The sequence below is a fragment of the Geospiza fortis genome, unplaced genomic scaffold (assembly GCF_000277835.1).
Source record: "Geospiza fortis unplaced genomic scaffold, GeoFor_1.0 scaffold53, whole genome shotgun sequence".
Lineage (NCBI taxonomy): Eukaryota > Metazoa > Chordata > Aves > Passeriformes > Thraupidae > Geospiza > Geospiza fortis.
The window spans coordinates 626,786-647,108 of NW_005054305.1; the positions used below are offsets into that span (position 1 = coordinate 626,786).

The following is a 20,323-nucleotide window of genomic DNA, read 5'->3' on the forward strand; positions in this document are numbered from 1 at the left end:
CATAGAATGCTTTGAGTTGGAAAGGACCTTAAACATCACCCAGTTCCAACCCCCACCCTGCTGTGGATAGGAACGCCTTCCACTAGACAAGGTTGCTCAGAGTCCCATACTACCTGGTCTTGAACACTTCCAGGGGTGGGGCTACCACAACTTCTCTGGGAAAATTGTTTCACGGCCTCAGCATTGCCCAGTCCCTTCCTCATCTTCAGGGGCCTGTGCTAGACTCTCTCCAGAATATCCATGTCTGCGTGTTGTAATGTAAAGTGTCCAGTTCTGGGCACAGTACCCCAGCTAGGCTCACCAATCCTGAGAGGAGAGAAAGGATCACCTCCCTTGACCGGCTTCTAATGCAGCCCAAGAGGTTGCTGCTGCTTGTTGCTGTGAGGGCACATTGCTGTGAGGGCACATTGCGTCCACCTGCTGCCCACCAGGACTTCCAGGTCCTTTCCTGCTGCTTTCCATATACCTGGGGGGCAAGTAGGGGGCTGTCCTTCCGCGGTGCAGGACTTCGCCCTTCGTGCTGGATTTCCTAAGGCTCTAGACAGCCAATTTCTGCAGCCTGTTGAGGTCACTCTGGATGGTGGCAAATTCTCAGGTGTACTCTTCCCAGTTTTGTGTTATCAGGAAGACTTGCTAAAGGTACATTCTGTCTTGTTATCCAGATCATGAATGAAGACACTGAGCAGGAACAAACCCTGTATTGGCCCCTGGGGTAACTGCTACTTGCTGCCCTCCAACTAGACAGATCACCATTCTCTAGGCTCACTGTTCATTAATTCACCTCACTCTGCTCATCCAGTCCAAACTTCATAAGCTTCTCTGTAAGGATTGTATGGGATCTTACTGATGAGAACCCTGCTGAAGTCTAGGTAGACAACATCTACTAAGCGAATCCTTTCATCACAGAAGGTGAATCCATGCTAACTACTCCTGACGATCTTCTAGTCCTTCACATGCCCTGGAAATGGTTTTCAGGATTAGTTGCTCCATCACCTTCCCACAAACTGAGATGAAGTTGACTGGCCTGTAGCTCTGTGTGTCCTCTTCCTGATTTCTGTAGATGGGAGTGATGCTTTCCTCAAAACATCAGGAAGTTCTCTCAATTGCCATGATTATTCAACTGAGTGGCCTCATAAGGATATCAGTCAGCTCTCTCTGGCTCATGGCATCCCATCATGGCCCATGGACTTGGGTATTCCCTGGCCTGATCATCTCCCACCAAGGGTGTATCCTCCTTGTCCCAGACCTTTCACCAGAGGAAGATCTTTGGGGTCTGGGATTCCTGAGGTCTGTCTTACTAGTAAATACTAAGGCAGACAATTTCAGTATCTCAGCCTTTGCCACATCCTGTGTTCCCTGCCTCATTCAACAGTGGGCTCATGTTTATTTCAGCCATCCTTTTGTCACCTATGTATTTAAAGAAGTCTATCTTCTTGACTTTGACATCACTTGCTAGTGATTCCATTTTCAATTCCAATTGGACTTTGGCTTTCCTAACCCCATCCCTGCATGCTTGGATGGTGTCTGTATTCCTCCCCAGTTACTTGGTTCCACTTCCACCTTCTGTAAACTTCTTTGCGTTGAGTTTTGCCAGTAGCTCCTTGTTCATCCATGCAAGCCTCCAGGAATTTTTGTCTGACTTTGTATTCATTGTGATGATCCAGACTTGAGCTTGGAAGTGACTGTGAATACCAACAAACTTGCTTGGGCCTCCACTCTGTCCAGGGTCTCTTTCCACAGAGCTCTAACAGGCAGATCTTTGAAGAGGCCAGAGTCTTCTCCTTTAGTTCAGGTTGTGAACTTCCTTTTTGCTCTTCTTCTTCCAGCCTTTCTGGATTCCTCTGTCCTTCAGAACTACATCCCAAGGGACTCTGTCAACCACTCACCTAACAGGCCAAATCCTGCCCTCTGGAAGTCCAAGGTGGACAGTCTCTCCTTACTTCAAGAACAGTGAACACTGTAAACATCCATTTTATGATTCATATGCTCAAGACAGCCTCCAACCACCCATCAGTCCTTCTCTCTTCACAAAGAGAAAGTCATAAAGGAGATGGGGCTCCCTGCCCAGCTGGCTCACTCACCAGTTGTGTCATCTCAGCAAGTTCTCTTCAACAGACTCTAGGAACTTCCTAGGTCATTTCCTACCTGCTGTGTTATATTTCCAGCACACATCTGGTAAATGGGAAGTCCCCCATGAGAACAAGAACTAGTGATTGTGACACTTCTGCCAGCTGTTTATGTATTTAATCTGCCCATCCTGGCTGGGTGGTCTCTAACAGACTCCCACCACAGCATCTGCCTTGTTGGCCTTCCCTGTTCTCTCAGCCACAAACACTCAACAATAACTGTCACCATCATCAAGCTCCAGGCTACCTCACCACCTCTCCTTTCACTCTGACCCTTTCTGAAATGATGAAATTGCAGTAGAGACATATCCATTACAACCAAATGAGAATTTAGTTTTGCATAGCATTCTTCCTTAATTAATTAATTTAAAAAATACTTCAATCTCAACATGTTTATTTTAAACGTATAACCTGTTTTTAATGCATTTCTGTGGTTTATCCATGAAAGTTGGCCTAATGAACACCAGTTTTATGAAAGAGTATTTATGTCAATGGCATGAGGAAAAAGCGGGATTCTAATGAAGTTTAAGTTTGGTTTTTTTATGTACATTTAAGAAAGTTCACATCCAGGAGCTTTATTTTTTATGTAAAACTGCCTGCCACAGAGCCAACACATTACACATGAGATCAAAACCTACCACAAAACCCCATTGTTTCCTGGAAATTCTTCAAATTTGACATGCAAATGCTACTTTTCAGTGCCGAAAACCATGTCTCAACTAGGACATGACAAATTTTGATATAATATGAATCAAACAGAAACACTAAAAGTAGGAAAAAAGATGGGAATTCTTACCTACAATAGTAAATTTAAATACTTTAGATGGCAGAGGCCTTCCTGCATAAGTATCTGCATTACTTTCATTCAACACTACTTGCAGTTTCAAGGAGTAGTCACCAAGTTTCTGAAGATTTTCTAAACAGATATAAAAGTACAATTAGAAAGAAAAAAAAATTACAAATAAACTGAAGATATTGAATATGCAACTTACCCATTTTTTTAAACCAGTATGGCCACTTGCCTCCATGCTGACTGATATGGGAAATTATTTCTTTATTCTCAGTAGGTGCTGCAAAACAAATACTTAGCTCATGTATTTAAATTTTACACCAAAATTCTTAACTTTTTCAAGCATTAGTATAACTTATTATTTAGTACTACTATAACTTCTGGATCTAACTAACATCAATTTAGCTTTACAACTAAACACAGCTAAACAAATGAGCTCCCTGTCTAATCCCATTTTAATTAAAACTTGCTAGCCTCAGGCACACTGCACTGAAAGAAGCAGGTTTGTAAAGTTGAATTTTGTTAGCTCTTTGGTTGTACATTCCCTGTAACTATGAGCACTCTGCACTCCATGCTGGCAATGGATCAAACTGACAAATGACTGTAGCAAAATTGCTTAAATGGGAGCAATGATAAAAATGTGCAGTTGACAGAAAATATAACTGGAAAAAAAAATTCCTGTTTTTCTCCAAATTGTTTTATCTGTCTTTATAAACCTCTGCAGAATTAAGACATATACAAAAATATAACACACTGGAACTCTGAGGCAGTTTTAGTGACTGGTTCTATAACCTAAGATAAATACAGAAGTAAGATTTATTGTTGGAAGTGTCAAGAGGTAGTAATACTTTTTATTTTCCACCAAAACACACTTCAGAATATAGAATGTGACTGCAATAAGACTACACAGAATAAAAAGAAATGCAGTAGAAATACAAATTGTTTTATAGCTAAGCAAAAGTGTTTCAAGACCCTGTCCTTGCACCAAATGGCATACATAAGATAAAGTAAGAGTTGTCAACGAGATTTTATCATTCTCTTACCCTAATTCAAACCCTAATTTTGAATTGAAGCTTGTATAATAAGACTCCCCAGTAACAGATCAGGTTTCTCATAGCTCACGTCTCTTGGTAGCCCATACTACAGTTCACCAAGTATTCCACTCCTCAAAAGAGAAAGGAAATGTTTTGTACATTATATTTGCTCTTGGCCTTTGTATGGGTGTAACCACATTTCTCTCACTCATACAATTAAGGGTTTGAGTTTTGCTAGGTGTCCTATGCCCAAATCATCACTTATAGGATTTCTTCATTGTTCTGGTGAAGATGAGGATTACACTACTGATTCTTCAACTGAGTAGAGAAAAAATCTAACACAGGAAGTAGAAACAGTTAAAAGTACAAATTTCCATCAATGAATGGGTCAGGAGACATGAAAGGTCTGAAGGCAGACTTTTCAGTGATCCTAGGAATGACCCTGACAAAACAGAACAACAGAAACACCAGATCTCTCTCAAGTCCATACTTCCTGACATCAGGATGCCCTATCTTATTAAGTTTGCAAAACACTGGTGTGTCACACATGCTAATAGGAGACAATTTGATAATCTAGATTAAATGAACAGCTTTTGTTCAATTCCAACCTCTTTACGCCACAGCACACTATGCTGGACAATGGTCATGCACAGCAGCCAGCTCCCATGAACAAGTGCCATTAAAATACCACGTGTAGCCTCACGACATGTGCACTAAACTGTAGCTAAGACACTTCAATTTGGTTTCCTTGGCATGTATCACTACAATAACCTCAGTGCTCATAAAGCTATTTTTACAATTCCTAACAGATAAAGGAATTGGATTTTCCTATGGTGTATAGAAAGAAAGACAATTTTAGGTTTCTACAAGTTTCAAATACATTTGACATGTGCAGAATTGGAGTTTTCAGAGAATTTAGTGTTCTAATTCTGTGTTCAAAACAAAAAAAACTTTAGCGATTTCAGCTGCCTTGGACAGAACGCAACTCTTAACAATGCAATGTGAGAACCTCAAGTGAAGTACCCACAAAATGGAAACCACAAAGAAGTAAATCAAAAAAAACCCTTGATTTTTTAAAAATTCTGAAGCGAATTTATGTTAGATACTAAACAAGTCTGATCCCCACTTTTATGCATCTCATGTAAATTGCTACATTAACTACAGAAACTATCCATTTTACCCATGTTCTTATGCAGGTTAAGTAGAACAGGCTGGAATTGTTAGGCCCTCCTTACTTGTGACAGAAGATGTAATCAAAATACACCATCAAGACAATACATGGTATTGAGCAGTAGTCATTTCATGAAAAGTGGCTTTGAAATGCTACATGAACTGATGGAATATTGTCTAACTACGAGATCCATTTGTCAAATTCAAATATGTATTTTAAATATATACATATATTATACAATTAAGTACCATATTATCCATTATGCACTTTAAAAATAATAATGATACAATTAAATATAATGAAATACTCACAATGCAAAATAACTTTGAGTTCAACAAGAAGTTTCTTTGAACCTCCGTGGCTTGTACCTGGAAGTTTTTGCATTGCTTCTCCTTTTTTATTTAAAATTTCTATTCTTAATGCTCCTGAATTTAAAATGAAAGATGACAGACTTTTAAAATATGTTGTGGATTAAAAGTGATCAGAGATTTCTGTATGCTTGTCTTTTTAACAAGGGTGCACAATATATTTTTTAATTGGCACTTAATGCTTTAGTATTTGGAAGAAAAAAATATACCTATTGGTGTACCAGCAAATCTTGTTTCATTTGGTAACAACTCATCTCCTTCAGGCCATGTTACTGACAATTTATCAGGAAGTCTAATTGAAAAAAAAAAGGGTGAACATTTTTTCAGTAAGTTAAAATAAAGAGCAATTTACCTTTAGTTAAATACACATGAAACTATTTTTGTGGTAGGGGAAGAAAAACCAAATCCCAATCTGTTTCTTCTTGGTTTATTTTTTTTTTTTGGTTTCTACTGAAACAGCTGACTGCTTTCCCATTTGGGAATAAAACTGAACTTTGTTTGATTTGTGATTAAATACAAAAACTATAATTAGGAACTCCACAATTATGTAATTGTTACTTAGTGCTTACCTTGCCATTTCATCCTCTATGTATTTTTTAACAACTTTGTCAGACACTGTTCTGTCAAGTTTTGAGATTGGAATAATTTTCGTTTCAGCATACAATGCCTGTGGTTCCTGAAATAAAAATTCAGTGCAGTTTTAAGTGGCCAGACTTTATAATACGTCAGATGAGAAAGACCTCCCAATCAAGGGACTAAACAAGTTAACACAGACATAATGCAATATGCTAACAAATACTACCTGGTGAAACTACAACACACTGTTTTAAAATTTGCTGAAACCACAAGGGTTACAAATGGATGCACAATATAAAATTGATGTTAACTGTGATACTTTATTCCATACACAAATCTTAATAAATCAGACTGTTCATAATGAATAATAATTTTAATATAGTCACATTAAAGCTCAAGTTGAGTATTTCTAGACTGCTGACTGTAAAAAATTACATTAAAGGTATTTACTGTTATTTAAAGTAATTTAATCAGGTCAGACAAGGGACTATGTTTAAAGATTTAATATCCACACTAGCTGTGTGAATCCTTTCTGTATTTCTTCTTACCAAAGCAATTTGAACCTCTCCCCCAGTGGCAAATATATCCCCATCATGGTCCCCATACAAGTAAAATTTCTCAATGCTTCCATAGAATATTGGATGAGTCTTAGTAGTTTTCACCTATAAGCAGAAGACACCAATTAATTCATTACTCCTGCATCAAATGCACAGTATCTGCCTTTCATAGGGTTTAACTAACTCACCAGCTGTCCAGTTTTGTATGTTTTTCCATCCCACTCTATTGCAGCATACATTGTCCAAGGGCTCTGCATTCTTTTGGATAATACATCAGTACGTACAGTTATTCCTTTAAAGACTGTGAATTTTATCTGTTTGTCATATTTTTCATGACAGTCTTTGAGCCACAGAGCAAATTCTCTGTCAATTTTCATTCGCTGCTCCTATAAAGAGATTACAAAATAAGTACATATTAACAATGTATTATAAAATTTGAATCTGACCACATCAGAAGCCTGAACAGTTGTAAGAGTACAGAGATACTGTACTCAAATGGAAAGCCAAAAAGTCACACACACACAAAAAGAACAAACAGAAAAGAAAAAGAAACACAGGAACAGAAGCAAAGAACAAAAAGGATTCTTCAGTCTGAAAACTTTAAAAAATTTGAGGAAAGCTACACTTCAAGTACAAAAAAAGTGCTTCTCCCAGCAGCCATATTCCTTTACGAAGAGGGTCTTTCCACAAAAACTGACATATAACAACTAAATAAAGTAATTGTTCAAGAAAATAAAAGGAAAAATACCGAGTCTTAAGTTTTCAGATTTAAAGATTCAGCTTTACTGCTCACTAAACCAGAGAGACATGAACAAATAACCAGTGAGCAAAGGTTTCTGTATTACATGCACTGAACTTCACCAAGAGGAAACACTTAACAGAATGCAGTAATTACCTGTCCATTGAAGATTCGTGTGAACAGAGTATTCTTATCCTTTAGCTTCAGCTCCAGATCCATGAAAGTGAATTTGTTTGTGCTGACATGGAACTTATAATTGGTAAACAATGCACCAGAAATTCTGTTGTAGCATTCAATTGGTGCCAATCCTCTCTTCTTCGGAGGAGCGCACCAGTCAAAACTTAAAAGGAGAAAGTCATTACAATCCTTTTTCATAAAGAGAGGTTTACATTATAGAAAGAGACTGTACAAACACATCACCACTTACTCTTCCACAGTTGTGTATGGTATTAATCTTCCATTCCAAAAACATTCAAAAATAGGCCTTTTTCCTCTGGCACCTTTTTCTACTAAAAAACAGTCATCGTCATCATCATCATTTAATCCTTGTTAAAAAAAAAAAAAGAAAGACAGTCTCCTAAATATATTTCCTAAAAAAACGAATATAATATCAAAACCCATAGCAATCTTAATGAAGAAGTACTATTGTCATTACATTCAGCACAAAAGCAATGCACATTATATCAAGCTCATTACATACAATATTACATTTCTTTTCCTGTTTTAGAAATACCAAGCAGAAAAACTAAGTAAGGTAAAGAAAAATTCTAAATGGAAGTTAAATACTACCAAATTCAAAACCTTAAAATTTTGAGTGTTACTTTTTCCTTCGTTTCAATTGCTGCTCTTCTAGTATCATGAAATCTTGTCCCAATTAACTCAAGATTTGTTTTGTCAAAAAAAAAAGCACAAGGAATTTTAAAACCCCTAGCATTTGAAAACTCACAACTGAGTAAAACAAATTTTAAACTAAAGACTTCAGACTATATGTTGTCCTTTACAGTATTTCAATACTATAATCTCTTGAATCTTTATCTCTTGAAATCTCTTGAATCAACTGCTCATATTTTATTAATTTGTTGGAGCAAAGATGCAATCAAGAAAGTGCAAAGTTTCAACTGGAGTACATTCCTTAAGAGTTTATAATTTGGAATCAGATGGTGGTATGCCAAAGATCAAGTTTACAGGAATGAGTTACCACAACAGACAATTCACAAGATCTGTTCATCCAAAAGAATGTGAACTTTTCTGTTCTGTCACAACCTAAATCAGGTAATACTTACACTTCAACTTAAAGTTGTTCTGGTTTTTATTTCATTAAAATATTTAGAGTAGTAGGACTGTCTATGATAGGACTGACAAGCAGCAAAACATTTCACTTACTTGATGGAAAACATGGATCATCAGGGTATGTTTCCTTATCATAAAGGAAGGGATGGTATCGGATGATGCCTTCAACTATACCTTCTTCTTCAACATGTGCCTTGAACTCAAAACTATCTGCTGCAGTGTTTATATACAATGTCTGCATGTCATCTTTGATCTCCCTCAGATTGACAATCTTTGGTACTTTTCCCTTTTCAAACATTGAGATCTGGAAAAAAGGAAAACAAGTTGATTTTCCTTAGAGCAAAAGACTTACAGTAATAAGCACTTTGACAATTGACTGTCAGCAAAGGAGTTAGTTCCTACACTGCAATGCTAAACAGAATTACTTCAAAAAATTAAACTACATACACATCTTGAATGCTGTATTTTAAAATGCATGATTACAGAGAAACAGGCACAATAAAAAATAAGTTGGCATCAAAGAGGACTTTTGACTAACATGTATAAAATCTCTCACCTGAATATCGATGTTGTTGAAAGGGCTTATTTCTTTTGTTACAGCATTAGCTTCATTTCCTTTTGGTCCATGGATATAATAGTGATAGATATGCCTGAAATACATTTCAGAAAAAAAACCAAATCAGCAAGTGAAATTTAAAAATTGCACATTATAATTAAAAAAAATCTAAATAAGCTTTTATTTTTATTAAAATATAACTGGTTTGTTGCACTGTTATAAATCAACTCCTTGACAACACATATCTGGTATAAAAGATTTACTAAAGGGAGTGACTCCTTTTCATTCTTCTCATCTCTGTCATGCACAATCACACTAGGACCACTTTTTGGGCAAAATAATTGGAAAAAATTTTGAAAAAAAAAAAGAGTAAGTGAAAAAAAATACAAAAAAACCCCTACTGTATATTGTTCTGCAGTCTGGAAACCAGAACTAGAGCCACAAATCTTTCCACACTTTGTCTCTGATATCAGTTTTATATCAATCATCTAATAGTAACAGAAATATGTAACAAACAATCACTATCTTTACATTATTTACATAAATTTGAATATAGGTAGGAGTCATGGATGTGATCTGCATAATAGAAATAGTTTTTCAGTTGTAAATGTTGCTTTCTAATTGGCATTTTTCCTAATTTAAGAAATTTCAAAAAATCCATGTGGTCAAATAGATTAAATAATTTCATAGAGAAATGCGATTTGAGAAAACTGAGGAACTTAACTCTATTTACTTCAACTTTTCAGCAAGCTAGCTAATTCTTCCAACTTCAAAGACTGAATCCTTAAAGCTCTGGGGGATGGTCTGGAGAAAATTGAGATTGTACTAGTCAAGGGGACTGAATGCATGACTAAAGTCAAATGCACCTGCAAGTTTATAGCTGCTTGCCTTTGACCTCCACTGCACTAAATGTTCCCCAAAGAGAAATCTTGGTTCCCAGAAAAAAGCTCCTCCTGGTCTCACTGCTCAGGATTTTATAGTATGTCCAAATTGCTTAGTATTTTGTGTGCAGTTCTTCCAGACTTCAAAAGGCAGTCTCCTGGCCTTAAGACATTGTTATTTTACGGGTTCATCTCCACTTCAAAGCATCCAAAATAATGAGGGCTGTGCTGCAGTGCATGAAAGCAGAATGAAACTGGTACCCTGCATGTGCGGCAAAAGGCATGGCAGAAGGGAATGGGGAAGTGTTTGAGGGGAAAGGGCCATTACAGCTGAAACAGTGACAGAGGACTGTGTAGCACTGGAAGGCTAAGTGAGTGGTTTTACTGTAACAGCTACAGGGCATATATATCTGAATAATTGTACCTGGGTTCCATCTCAAACAGAGGCAGCTCTTTCACTTCAAGGAGATGGTTGCAAAGAACTAACACATACTAAAGTGTGAGTGTTCACTGGATGAGCACCTGGAAGCTAAATGAGGGATCTAAATTATCCTCTGCAGGTAGATGTACCCTATATTTTCATGAGGTTAAAAATGGTTTCAGTAACAAGTTTTTATGTGCAACACTGAATGATATTTCACATAGCAAGATATTACCTAATTCTTATATTAACCCTTTTTTTAAGTACATCTATTATTATCAGATTATAGGTATTACAAAAATAAAATCATAGTTTGAAAACAAAGTTGTGTAGTTTGCCAGATTTCAAAACTGGTCTAGGCCTTTGTATTTCAGTTTACATTCACAGATGGATCCATCATCGTAACAGGTAAGCCCAAACTATTAACAAGTATCTCCAGGCTCTGCAGGCCCACTGATGACATTATTACAGTACAGAGCAGATAGGGTCATATATCCTTCTCCCTCTTAAACTGGGATGAAGAGCAGTACCTTCTTTTATTGTTGTTTAAAAAAGTCAACCAACCAAAAGATCCCCTAAAACTGTATATACAATGCTAGGTACCAAGGTTAGGAGCACGGCTGTGAGCAAAGTAACTGATGAAGTTATTAGTAATTAGATAAACAACTTCTTACATTAGTAATACACCATTAAATTAATAGGTTACTAAAAATTACAGTGGATATGTATGGATATGTATGTAAAAATTACACTGGATTATGTATTAATCATCAAGTCGCATCTTTGGTTGGGGGTGCCCCATTCAGTTGAGTTCATTTCTGTAAAACTGGTTAGATAGGGAGGCTAATTGAAATATCAATGGCCTTAAAAAGAATAAGGCCAATGTCAAAGTACAAAAAAGAAGCAGTTCATAATTACTTGACTTTGTTAGTAGCCCACTTTTAAATCAAATCTTTTAAATCACCAACTTACGCCAGCTGCCTTGTCCAAAGATGAAAGTAGTTTTTCAAGTACTGCATGTGATCTGGTTGTACACCTGTAATGACAACTGCTGTGAAACTCTCTTTATCCCTTTCTTCTAATATTAGATTATGAAGGAATCTTTCATCATCACTTTTGATGTGAGTAGAATCAGATGGCTACAAAAAGAGTAAAATAATAAGAGCAGGGATGTAAACTGAATTTCAGAACTCCCATCAACTTGAAAGGGATTAAAAAGCATAAGAGAAAAGTAATACAGAACACATGATGCTAAGTATCACAAAGGATTAAAGCTTAAAATAAAGGTTTCCAAATTAAAGTCAACAAGCTGAGAATGGGACATCACTAATCCAGTTCATTTTCAACTCACTTTCATCACAGCACTTAAAGTGTGCCCTCTAAAAATGCATTTAATCACGCTGAATGTAGCACTGTGTAATATCCATGTTCTCATCCATCAAGCGGAAGCATTAAGTGTGCAAGACATTAAGTCCTCTTTAAGAAAACAAAGCCAAAAAAAGTTATTGGCTTTTAAAGGGATAAGCTGCTTTCTATAGCAGAAACTCAAGCAGAAGAAACAGTTTTGTTATAAAAGAAAGAAAAGTGAATCAATTCCAGGTGAAATGTCAAGTAGTCTAACAGAAAAGAGATTCCTCATTCCAGAAACTACTGACTGTCTTTTCCTGAATGGATGCACTTTGCTCTTTTGACAGGTTTCTAAAGTGCAGGAAGACACAGTGGTTGATGTCATGCTTCACACTGGACCAGCGAGTAATCCCTTACATTTAGTACATCCAGAAAAAAACCCTATTTTTAAAACAAAGATTAAGATCTTTCTAGTGAATGCAAACAATTGCTACAGCTGAGAAGATATGTTGTAGTAAATGCAGCTACATGCCTTATTTCGCAGGAAAGCAGACAAACCCCACATCACTAAGGCACAAAAGGAGATGTGTCCTACCTAATCAGTTAGGTGAAATAGTTAAGGGTGTTCTATCAAGACTTACTTTCCCCAGGGAATCAAAGACCTTTCCTTAGCTAAAAGGATAATTAAACAATTTTTGAGACTTTTCATCAAAGAAGACTACATTTTTTCCTGCCCACAGCATAGCCTGGACTATTCTATGCTAGGGATGGGATTGGCAATAACAAAGAAAAGCCAGAGCTGCTTGGTCCTCATCCCCATGTGATCTGACAAACCTAGAAGCTGCACACTTATGCTGAACAAGCGTCACTTTGTACAGCATGGAAGAAATTTACAGACCAAAAAAGTCCTCAAAATATCACTCCCAAATTATCTGGCTGCCTTCCCACTACAGATTACAAACTACCCTGGCACCTTCCCCTACATTCCTAGCATCTATCTCAACTAGAAAATTACTATTTACTTCTTTGCAATATTCAATGGTCCAGAGAAATGACTGCAGTGAAGAGAGGTGCCTATTACCCATCAAGGAAAGATGATCAGCAGGGATACCATTAATATCACTTCTCTTCAGTGTTATGGCCTTGTTCTAAAGTTCTTTTTGTTTCATAATAGTTACATCTTAATTTCTTTGCAAAAGTAACTTCCTTCACCAACTAAGTGGCTCAAAGGCTCAATTATTCTTCTCACGCTAGTAATCCATTTACAATTTCTACTTCTGCCACAGTATTCTCTTGCTGATCTATGTGCAGTGCAGACCATTTTTCAAGTCTTTAGGGAGATGAATTCACACTTTTTATTTCACACCAATATAATGAACTGGCCTAGGTATTCCAATGATTTGCAAAAAAATTCCAAAACCCGAGTTTTAGGAATCTTTTAGGGAAACCTCTATTATCTTCACACTTCACTTCTATTACTTTTCACATCATCTCCTCCCTCTTGGATAGTTACAAGTTATTTTTTAACTCTAAATAGAATTTTACTTGCATTTTAACAGTGTCAATTTAACTTTGATTTTATATTATTACCACAACATTTCAAACACTTGATTGCACCAGCTTCTTGAACTCTTTAGTAGCACCTATGCATCTCATTCAGCTACTTTCTTCCAACTTATGCCTGCCTTAGTTTGTCTTCTACTCTGTATCATCCAACCTTTCTCTTAAGTATCAAGCAGGGAGGGAAAGCATTTGTACCCTTTACAATAAAGCAGATTTTGTCAGCTTTTATTTTCAGTTTCTATTTTTTGAGTCTGATATTGTAGAGAGAATAAAACCAAAGCTGACAATTCATTTTTTGTTGCAACTCACTGACCAAGAATTAGCATGATAAAAACCTTATTTACCTACTGTTCCTTTCTCATCCATATGAAACACCAAGAACACCGATATAACCCACCAGATATGGCTCAAGGTCTGACTACCTTGTCATACATACCACTCATTTTTCCTCCCATCTGCACCCTTAGTTACATCTTTGCCTCTCCCTCCTTGCCCAAAAATGTCCAGTTCTTTTCAATCTTCCTCCTTATCTTGCAGCTTTTTTACTGAGGTTCTTTTTCTTCATGAAAAGCATCAGGACTGCTGAGTTTAGTTTTCAGCTATACAGTTCATTTATTTTACAATATTTATGAATATTTCTAAAACCAATGTGTTTTGTTGGTCTGGCTGGACTTTTCTCCCATATACAGGTTAGTCTTACATATTTCTAAACAAGTACAATTTGGTTCCCTAATTTACTCCTTACTGCTTCAGAGAAAATTCATTTTTGTTTCCTACACAACAAAAAATTTGCCGTGCTTAGAAAAGTATTTTTAAGCATTTTTCTTAACCTGACATGTAAAACTATAATGCATTTCTGTCAATTAACCTTAACTGAAAAGAGGAAAAAGCTTCACATTAAAAAAAGGCATAAATTGTCTTTAGTGTCTCACAGTTCTTGGTTACTTCCTTTTACACTACAGGGTGCAAATTATTCACTAAGATGAAGATATCCCCAGATAAGTATTACAGGAATATTACACAGTTAAATCACATTAACCTGGAAAAGACTTTCAATTACAAATGTGAGAATCTTAAGGCTATTTACCTTTCTGTTTCGAATGAATCCAGTATATATTGCTTCTTTGTTTTTCTCCTTCTTTTCAAAATCCTCTTTAGAAAGGACAAGTTCATGAACATCCTGAGATGCTGCAGGTTTGCTTATCATCTGATTTTATTAAAGAAACAGCATTTAAAATCAAAATAAGACTTAAAATTAACATCATAAAATATTTTAATGCTGTGATTAAAGGTTAGGAAGTAACAATCTGATTGTGTGCTTATGTTCTAAAATAAAATTAAAGTCAGACATTGACTTACTCTGGCAGACTGTCCCACGAAGAACACTGCTTGCTTGCCTCCAACTCCAAAATATGAGATATCACTATTTAAACTACGAGGCACTGGCAAAGGGCGTACATATCCTGAGTGATCACTGAGAATAAGAGTGTCTTTAATAAATTTTTTCAAGACAAAAATAACTAAAAAACCCAAAGATACTTTTGATCTAAAGCTTCTACTAAATTCTTCCTCCTGGCATTTTGTTAAAAAATCCTTCACTTTACACCTTTTAAAACCGCAAGCTTAAAACATATGTGCCTGAAATTCTTGATGTACTCTTTTTAAAAGGATAATGACAGAGTAGGTATTTTCCTAAGTCATCTTAAAAAACATTTCTGCCCCTTCTCACAAACCAAATCCTACTAAATAAAAATGGCTTAAAAACCAAGCCTGATCTTTCTGACAGCATCCTTTCATAAAAATACTTTTAAGTCAAAGTGGGAAATAATGCCAACCAACTATTAAATGCAGACTTGGAGAGATAACATGCTATCTGTAGTGAAATTCCATGTCTTTTAAGTCACTTTAAACAGCCTTATCTAGTTTAGAAAAACATTTATTTTTAAATCACAGCAGTCCCAAATGAAAATAAGGTGCAGATGGTATCCTACTATAATGTAGACCTCTGTTTGCATTAAGTGGTAGTAATCCACAGTTTAAATCTGCATTTTAGGAATACTACACATTTCTGTTACTAAACTTGCCTACAGCAATTTCAAGAAGCAGTGAATTTCTTTACAAATGACCCAGAATCACTTTTTATGCACTTACCTCGAGATGCTTAAAAGACATCAACTTTCTATTTCGAGATGTTTTCAATTCCCCCAGCTATATTATCACTTCCCACAGCCATAGTACTTTTTACACTACCTGCTCATATGACAAGTTAGTTATGACCATCTTCACATTTATGATCCTAGGCTTAAGGTACTTAAAATGTGACCGAAGCTCAAAAACTGTACATAACTGATTTTGTGGAATTTTATACACTAGGATTAAGCCTGGCTGTGCAGGTAGAACACTGCTTGAGAACAGACTCAAAACCGTAAAGTAAATTCATATAAGTAGCAAAACCCACCACAGAACCTCCACTTTCTTCTTTAAATGCAAAACATTTATTTTGTGTAGCCTGCATCAAAAAATAGACATCTCCAGGTGCAATTTATAATACATTACACAGAATTAAAATTTAAATTAAAAAAGAAAAGAAAATTTGAACTAAAACCATCTGTTATTGCAGTAGCTTAACAGATATTGAATGTGTCATTTAATGCACTACTGGAAGGTTTTCAGGTAAGAGATGAACATGGCACAAAAATCCCCTGCAGAACATAGCATGCCCCAAACTGTATGCAGGCAAGCAAAAGACAGTTTAGAAAAGGTCCCAAGAACAAAAAAGTATTCAGTGTGTCACAAGAATAGAAGAGCAGTTTTGTGTCATAAAGCTTCTCTATTGTCTACTTAGAAAAAGTATGGGTCTATTTATGTAATCATAAAATGACAGGGTTTAGCTGAGTGTTGGTATACAGCTATGCCTTAAAAGCATATTTTGTGGACCTTTGCAGAGCTTGCTAACTGTTGTAGAAATATTTAGAACTTGCTAACCTTTCAAAGTCACCTTGTCTTGTAAACTTTGACAATCTATATACAGCCCAGTTGTTAAGCTGTTTAGAAGTCATTCCACTTCCATTATCAATCACAGCAACAGCTGGTTTTCCTTGGGAATCATCAAACAACTGTTTGGGGAAAAACAAACAAACAGCACAAATCAACAAGGAGAAACAGGAAAAAAAAGGATAACGCAAACTAGGTCTGAAAACACTGAAGCATTTTTATCTTACCAATTTTATCTGTATACTCCGAATGCCAGTATTTTGAGAGGTAGCTGATAGAGAATTGTCAATCAATTCAGCAAGGGCAAATGCTAAAGAAATTGACGAAAAAACCCCTATTAGTGCTCAGAAAACAGACACCCACTTATAGCAGTTTCTTTCAACAATTAGGAAAACACATTACCTAAACACAGACAAGACCTAAGCCCAGTCAGAACAATCAAAATCACATAACATCTTGTTTAAAAAATAAAACAGCTTTTCTACATGTACTTTATTATTTGTTTCATCACTAAGTCTCTCATATCTCCTAATAGCAATGTCACAATAGTTAGAAAGAACAATGATAAACTAACCATCTCGTTAACAAAAGACAGATTTGTCCCTTTCACGATTAGAAATTAATTTTTATGATTCATATGTGAGTCAAAAGTACATAAAAATGGACTTTGACTTGCTAAAATATTGAGGAAAGAATGAATTAACTGAAGAAAACTGAATTGAAATTTTGTGAAACATTTAAAACTACAATGTTAATATTTTATAGAAAACATAAAGAAAATTGTAGAAATGGTTGAAGGATTTCAGTGAATGGTAAATACAACCAAATTTCTGTCAGATCCATGGCAATACACTGCAGAAATAGTCAGGCAAACTGTTTGCACAAATTTGTTGTTTCTAACCATTAATGCTTGGAGCACTTACCTAATTAAAGTAAAACTACCTAAGTTTACTGGAAAATTGCATTTAATCTGAAAAAAAATACATCAAATTCAGATTAACTCAATCTGACTGACCAGCTTTAGTGAACAGACATTTCCAGTCAGTCTCTTTAAAAAGGAAACCTTATTTCCTACAATTTGCAGAGTTCTTCAGAATGCTACAGTGCAATTTACACTGGCCACACACTTCAGACGCATAAAAGAAAACCCTTGAGTATCAGTGTAACACAGCAACACTGAAGCACATGGCATTTTCCCTCAAGCTGTCATCGAAGTACAAAAACAGTTCTGCACTTTTTTGCAATTTTCTTCATTGTAGAGTAGTTGAGCATCGGTTATGTGATCCATATTTACTCTTCCATAGCAAAGAACAACGGTCCTTCATCAACACTCAGAATTGGTTAGGCGTTGGTTTAGTACTTCAGTCTTCCCCATGTCAGCTGCCCCTAGACCTCCTCACCTCACATTTCATTTATTTAGGGTGCAACTTTTTTGGTCATCCTTTTCTAATATATCTGTAAAACCCTTATTATCCTTCCTCCCATCCCTTGCCAAATTTGCTCTGGCTGTGCCTTAGCCTGCCTGATCTCATCTGTATATTCCCAGGCAATATCCCTGTATTATTCTCTAGCTTGCTTGCTAGCTATTATTGCTGTATTATTCTCTAGCTTGCTATTATTCTATAGCTTGCTTCCACAAGCTGTGCAATTCTCTCTTGCGTTTCAGTTTGACCAGGAGATCTTTACTCAGTCATGCTATTCTCCTGCCTTCTACACCCGAATTCTTCCACATAGAAATCAATAGTTCTTGTGCTCTAAAAAGTCATTTAAGCAACTGCAAGCACTCTTCTACTCCTTTATCCCCAAGGGTGTGTCCCGGTGTCCCATAAACCACACCCTTTAACATCCTTTAACAACTGAAAGGTCTTTTCCTAAGGTTTAGAGTCCTTACAATACTTTACACTTGCCTATTTAATCAAATTCCACCAGGGTATGGCTGCTACAGACCAGGCCCAGCTTGGCCTTTCCGGTCAGTTTCTCTGTATTGGAAAGCCACAGGTCCACTACTGGCTGCTGGCAGGAATAAAGCACAGATCTCCACAGAATGCTTGCTCTCAGTGGCCTCACAGAGCAATTCCTGTGCAGAGGATGGATGTACCACTGACTCAACAGTACCACCAAACGCAAACCAAAACAGTGCCTTTGCCGGGGCACGGAAAAAATGATGTGCACAAAGAGGAAAGGGGAAAGATTGGTCCTTAAAAATAACAGCTGCTATTTATAAACATTTTTTATATTGTTTTAAAACAACAGGAATGGTATCATGCTTGATTCTTGATATTTTTTTGAATTTTTTCTGTGCAATTTTGAACCTGCTGTACCTATGAACTACATAGTACTTAGAAGGTAATCACAGCCACAGACAGAATTTTCAGAGAAGCCATGAACAGAAAGTAACTTATTCAATAAAACAATACAAAATGCTGGTTACATATTTCATGCACCACTTCGATAAAAACTGATTAAAGCAGCATCTTTTTAAAGAAATACTTGCTCTTGTTGATAAGTTAAGCCCTGTAGCACCCCAGATGGGAGGGCACAAAACATTCTATAGTAGCTCACACAAAAACTGTTCATTAAATTCAAACACAAAGTCTACCGTTTAGTACAGGAGACAAAATCTTGATAACACAAATGCTGACCTGTCTGAATGACATGCACAAGACTATTCAGGCTAAAGTTATTTTACTTCTAAAATACTCAAACTTCTTGAACAAGTATTTGAGAAGGTATCTCTATAAATCTGGATTCTTAGGTGGCTACTTTTATTAATTAAAAAAAAATTATGAAGAACACAGTTAATTTTTCTTTTACAGTTAAGACTATTTTTTAGCAGCTATAATTTTAAGTTGAATTGCTCATAACCACATTATATTCATATAAACATCATTTACTCAAGATTACTTTTGCTTTTACACAAGATTACTTTTGCAGGTACTTACGCAAAGGATTTTGGCCCTCGCTGGCATAGTACTCATACATGCCACTTTTGACAAGTGTGTCGTAGTGGGGCAGAAAGTCAATTCGCTCCTTGGTTGCCAAAAGCAACATTTGATCAACTGACTGCAGCAGATATAAAGTAACTCCATCGTGAACAAGCTCGCCTGCAGTGAAGATGAAATGTAAAGTACATTGAAGAGCACTACATCAGGCAACTTCTGCTCTCAAAACAAGTACGGGCTTAGCTGCAGGTAATCTGTGTATTGTCCTAGGCGTTGCCTGTTCAGCATTTAACAACAACATTTAAATGAATATCTTTTCACACTTCCAAGCTTTAGAATGCAAGTTTTCTCAGGCGACAGCTACATATATATATAATTTTTTCCTATAATTTACAGACTTTGTGACAGAAGATATTTAGTATAACTGTCATCATACAAACTCATCAAAAACGTTTGTGAAAGTAATTTTAAAGCAATTTTTGGCAAACTATTACAGGGTTTGTACTTTCAGTTAATTCTTGTACATCATAGAGCACAAACAGTTATCATGTGACCTTTATGATCAATATAAGAAATAATTGTAATTATTTTGTCATCTAAGATACTTACTGAAGTTATCTTCTGTGATTTCCTTCCTATTTGTTGTGGTGATAACAAAGGTTTCATCAGAAGGTATGCCAAATGCCTATAAAAATTGAAGGTTATTTAGTTATGATAACTAAGTAGACCAAAAACTATTCAGATACATTAAAACAAGAAAAGGCACAGTCTATTTACTTTGTCACAAGCTACTGATGAGCAATCACATAATCTCTTAAGAACACAGTGGAATTTAGGATTGCTTGTTTTCTCAATTTAGCCAAATCTGTCCATACTAGGGTGGTTTACTCTTTTACCTGCATAAAATAAAAATATGCTCTAATGAGCAAGAGGAATTTTAAGGAGGAAGAACTGTCTTATAGATAACC

At 36.1% G+C, this 20,323-nt stretch overlaps 1 protein-coding gene across 1 annotated transcript in view; it reads right to left on the reverse strand.

The window, feature by feature from the left end:
- SMCHD1 (structural maintenance of chromosomes flexible hinge domain containing 1) overlaps positions 1-20,036 on the reverse strand; it is a 56,912-nt gene extending 36,876 nt beyond the window's left edge. The window contains exons 1-18 of the mRNA XM_005418274.3: positions 19,965-20,036; positions 19,356-19,517; positions 16,641-16,723; positions 16,405-16,535; positions 14,779-14,893; positions 14,507-14,626; positions 11,482-11,648; positions 9,208-9,301; positions 8,745-8,955; positions 7,789-7,906; positions 7,518-7,701; positions 6,811-7,008; positions 6,614-6,727; positions 6,059-6,165; positions 5,699-5,781; positions 5,433-5,546; positions 3,119-3,196; positions 2,923-3,042 (exon numbers count right to left, since the gene is read on the reverse strand). Of these exons, the coding sequence (XP_005418331.1) occupies positions 2,923-3,042; positions 3,119-3,196; positions 5,433-5,546; positions 5,699-5,781; positions 6,059-6,165; positions 6,614-6,727; positions 6,811-7,008; positions 7,518-7,701; positions 7,789-7,906; positions 8,745-8,955; positions 9,208-9,301; positions 11,482-11,648; positions 14,507-14,626; positions 14,779-14,893; positions 16,405-16,535; positions 16,641-16,723; positions 19,356-19,464 (2,146 nt within the window). The 5' untranslated portion in view covers positions 19,465-19,517; positions 19,965-20,036. The remainder of the gene's footprint in view (positions 1-2,922; positions 3,043-3,118; positions 3,197-5,432; positions 5,547-5,698; positions 5,782-6,058; positions 6,166-6,613; positions 6,728-6,810; positions 7,009-7,517; positions 7,702-7,788; positions 7,907-8,744; positions 8,956-9,207; positions 9,302-11,481; positions 11,649-14,506; positions 14,627-14,778; positions 14,894-16,404; positions 16,536-16,640; positions 16,724-19,355; positions 19,518-19,964) is intronic.
- Between the last annotated feature and the right edge of the window lie 287 nt (positions 20,037-20,323).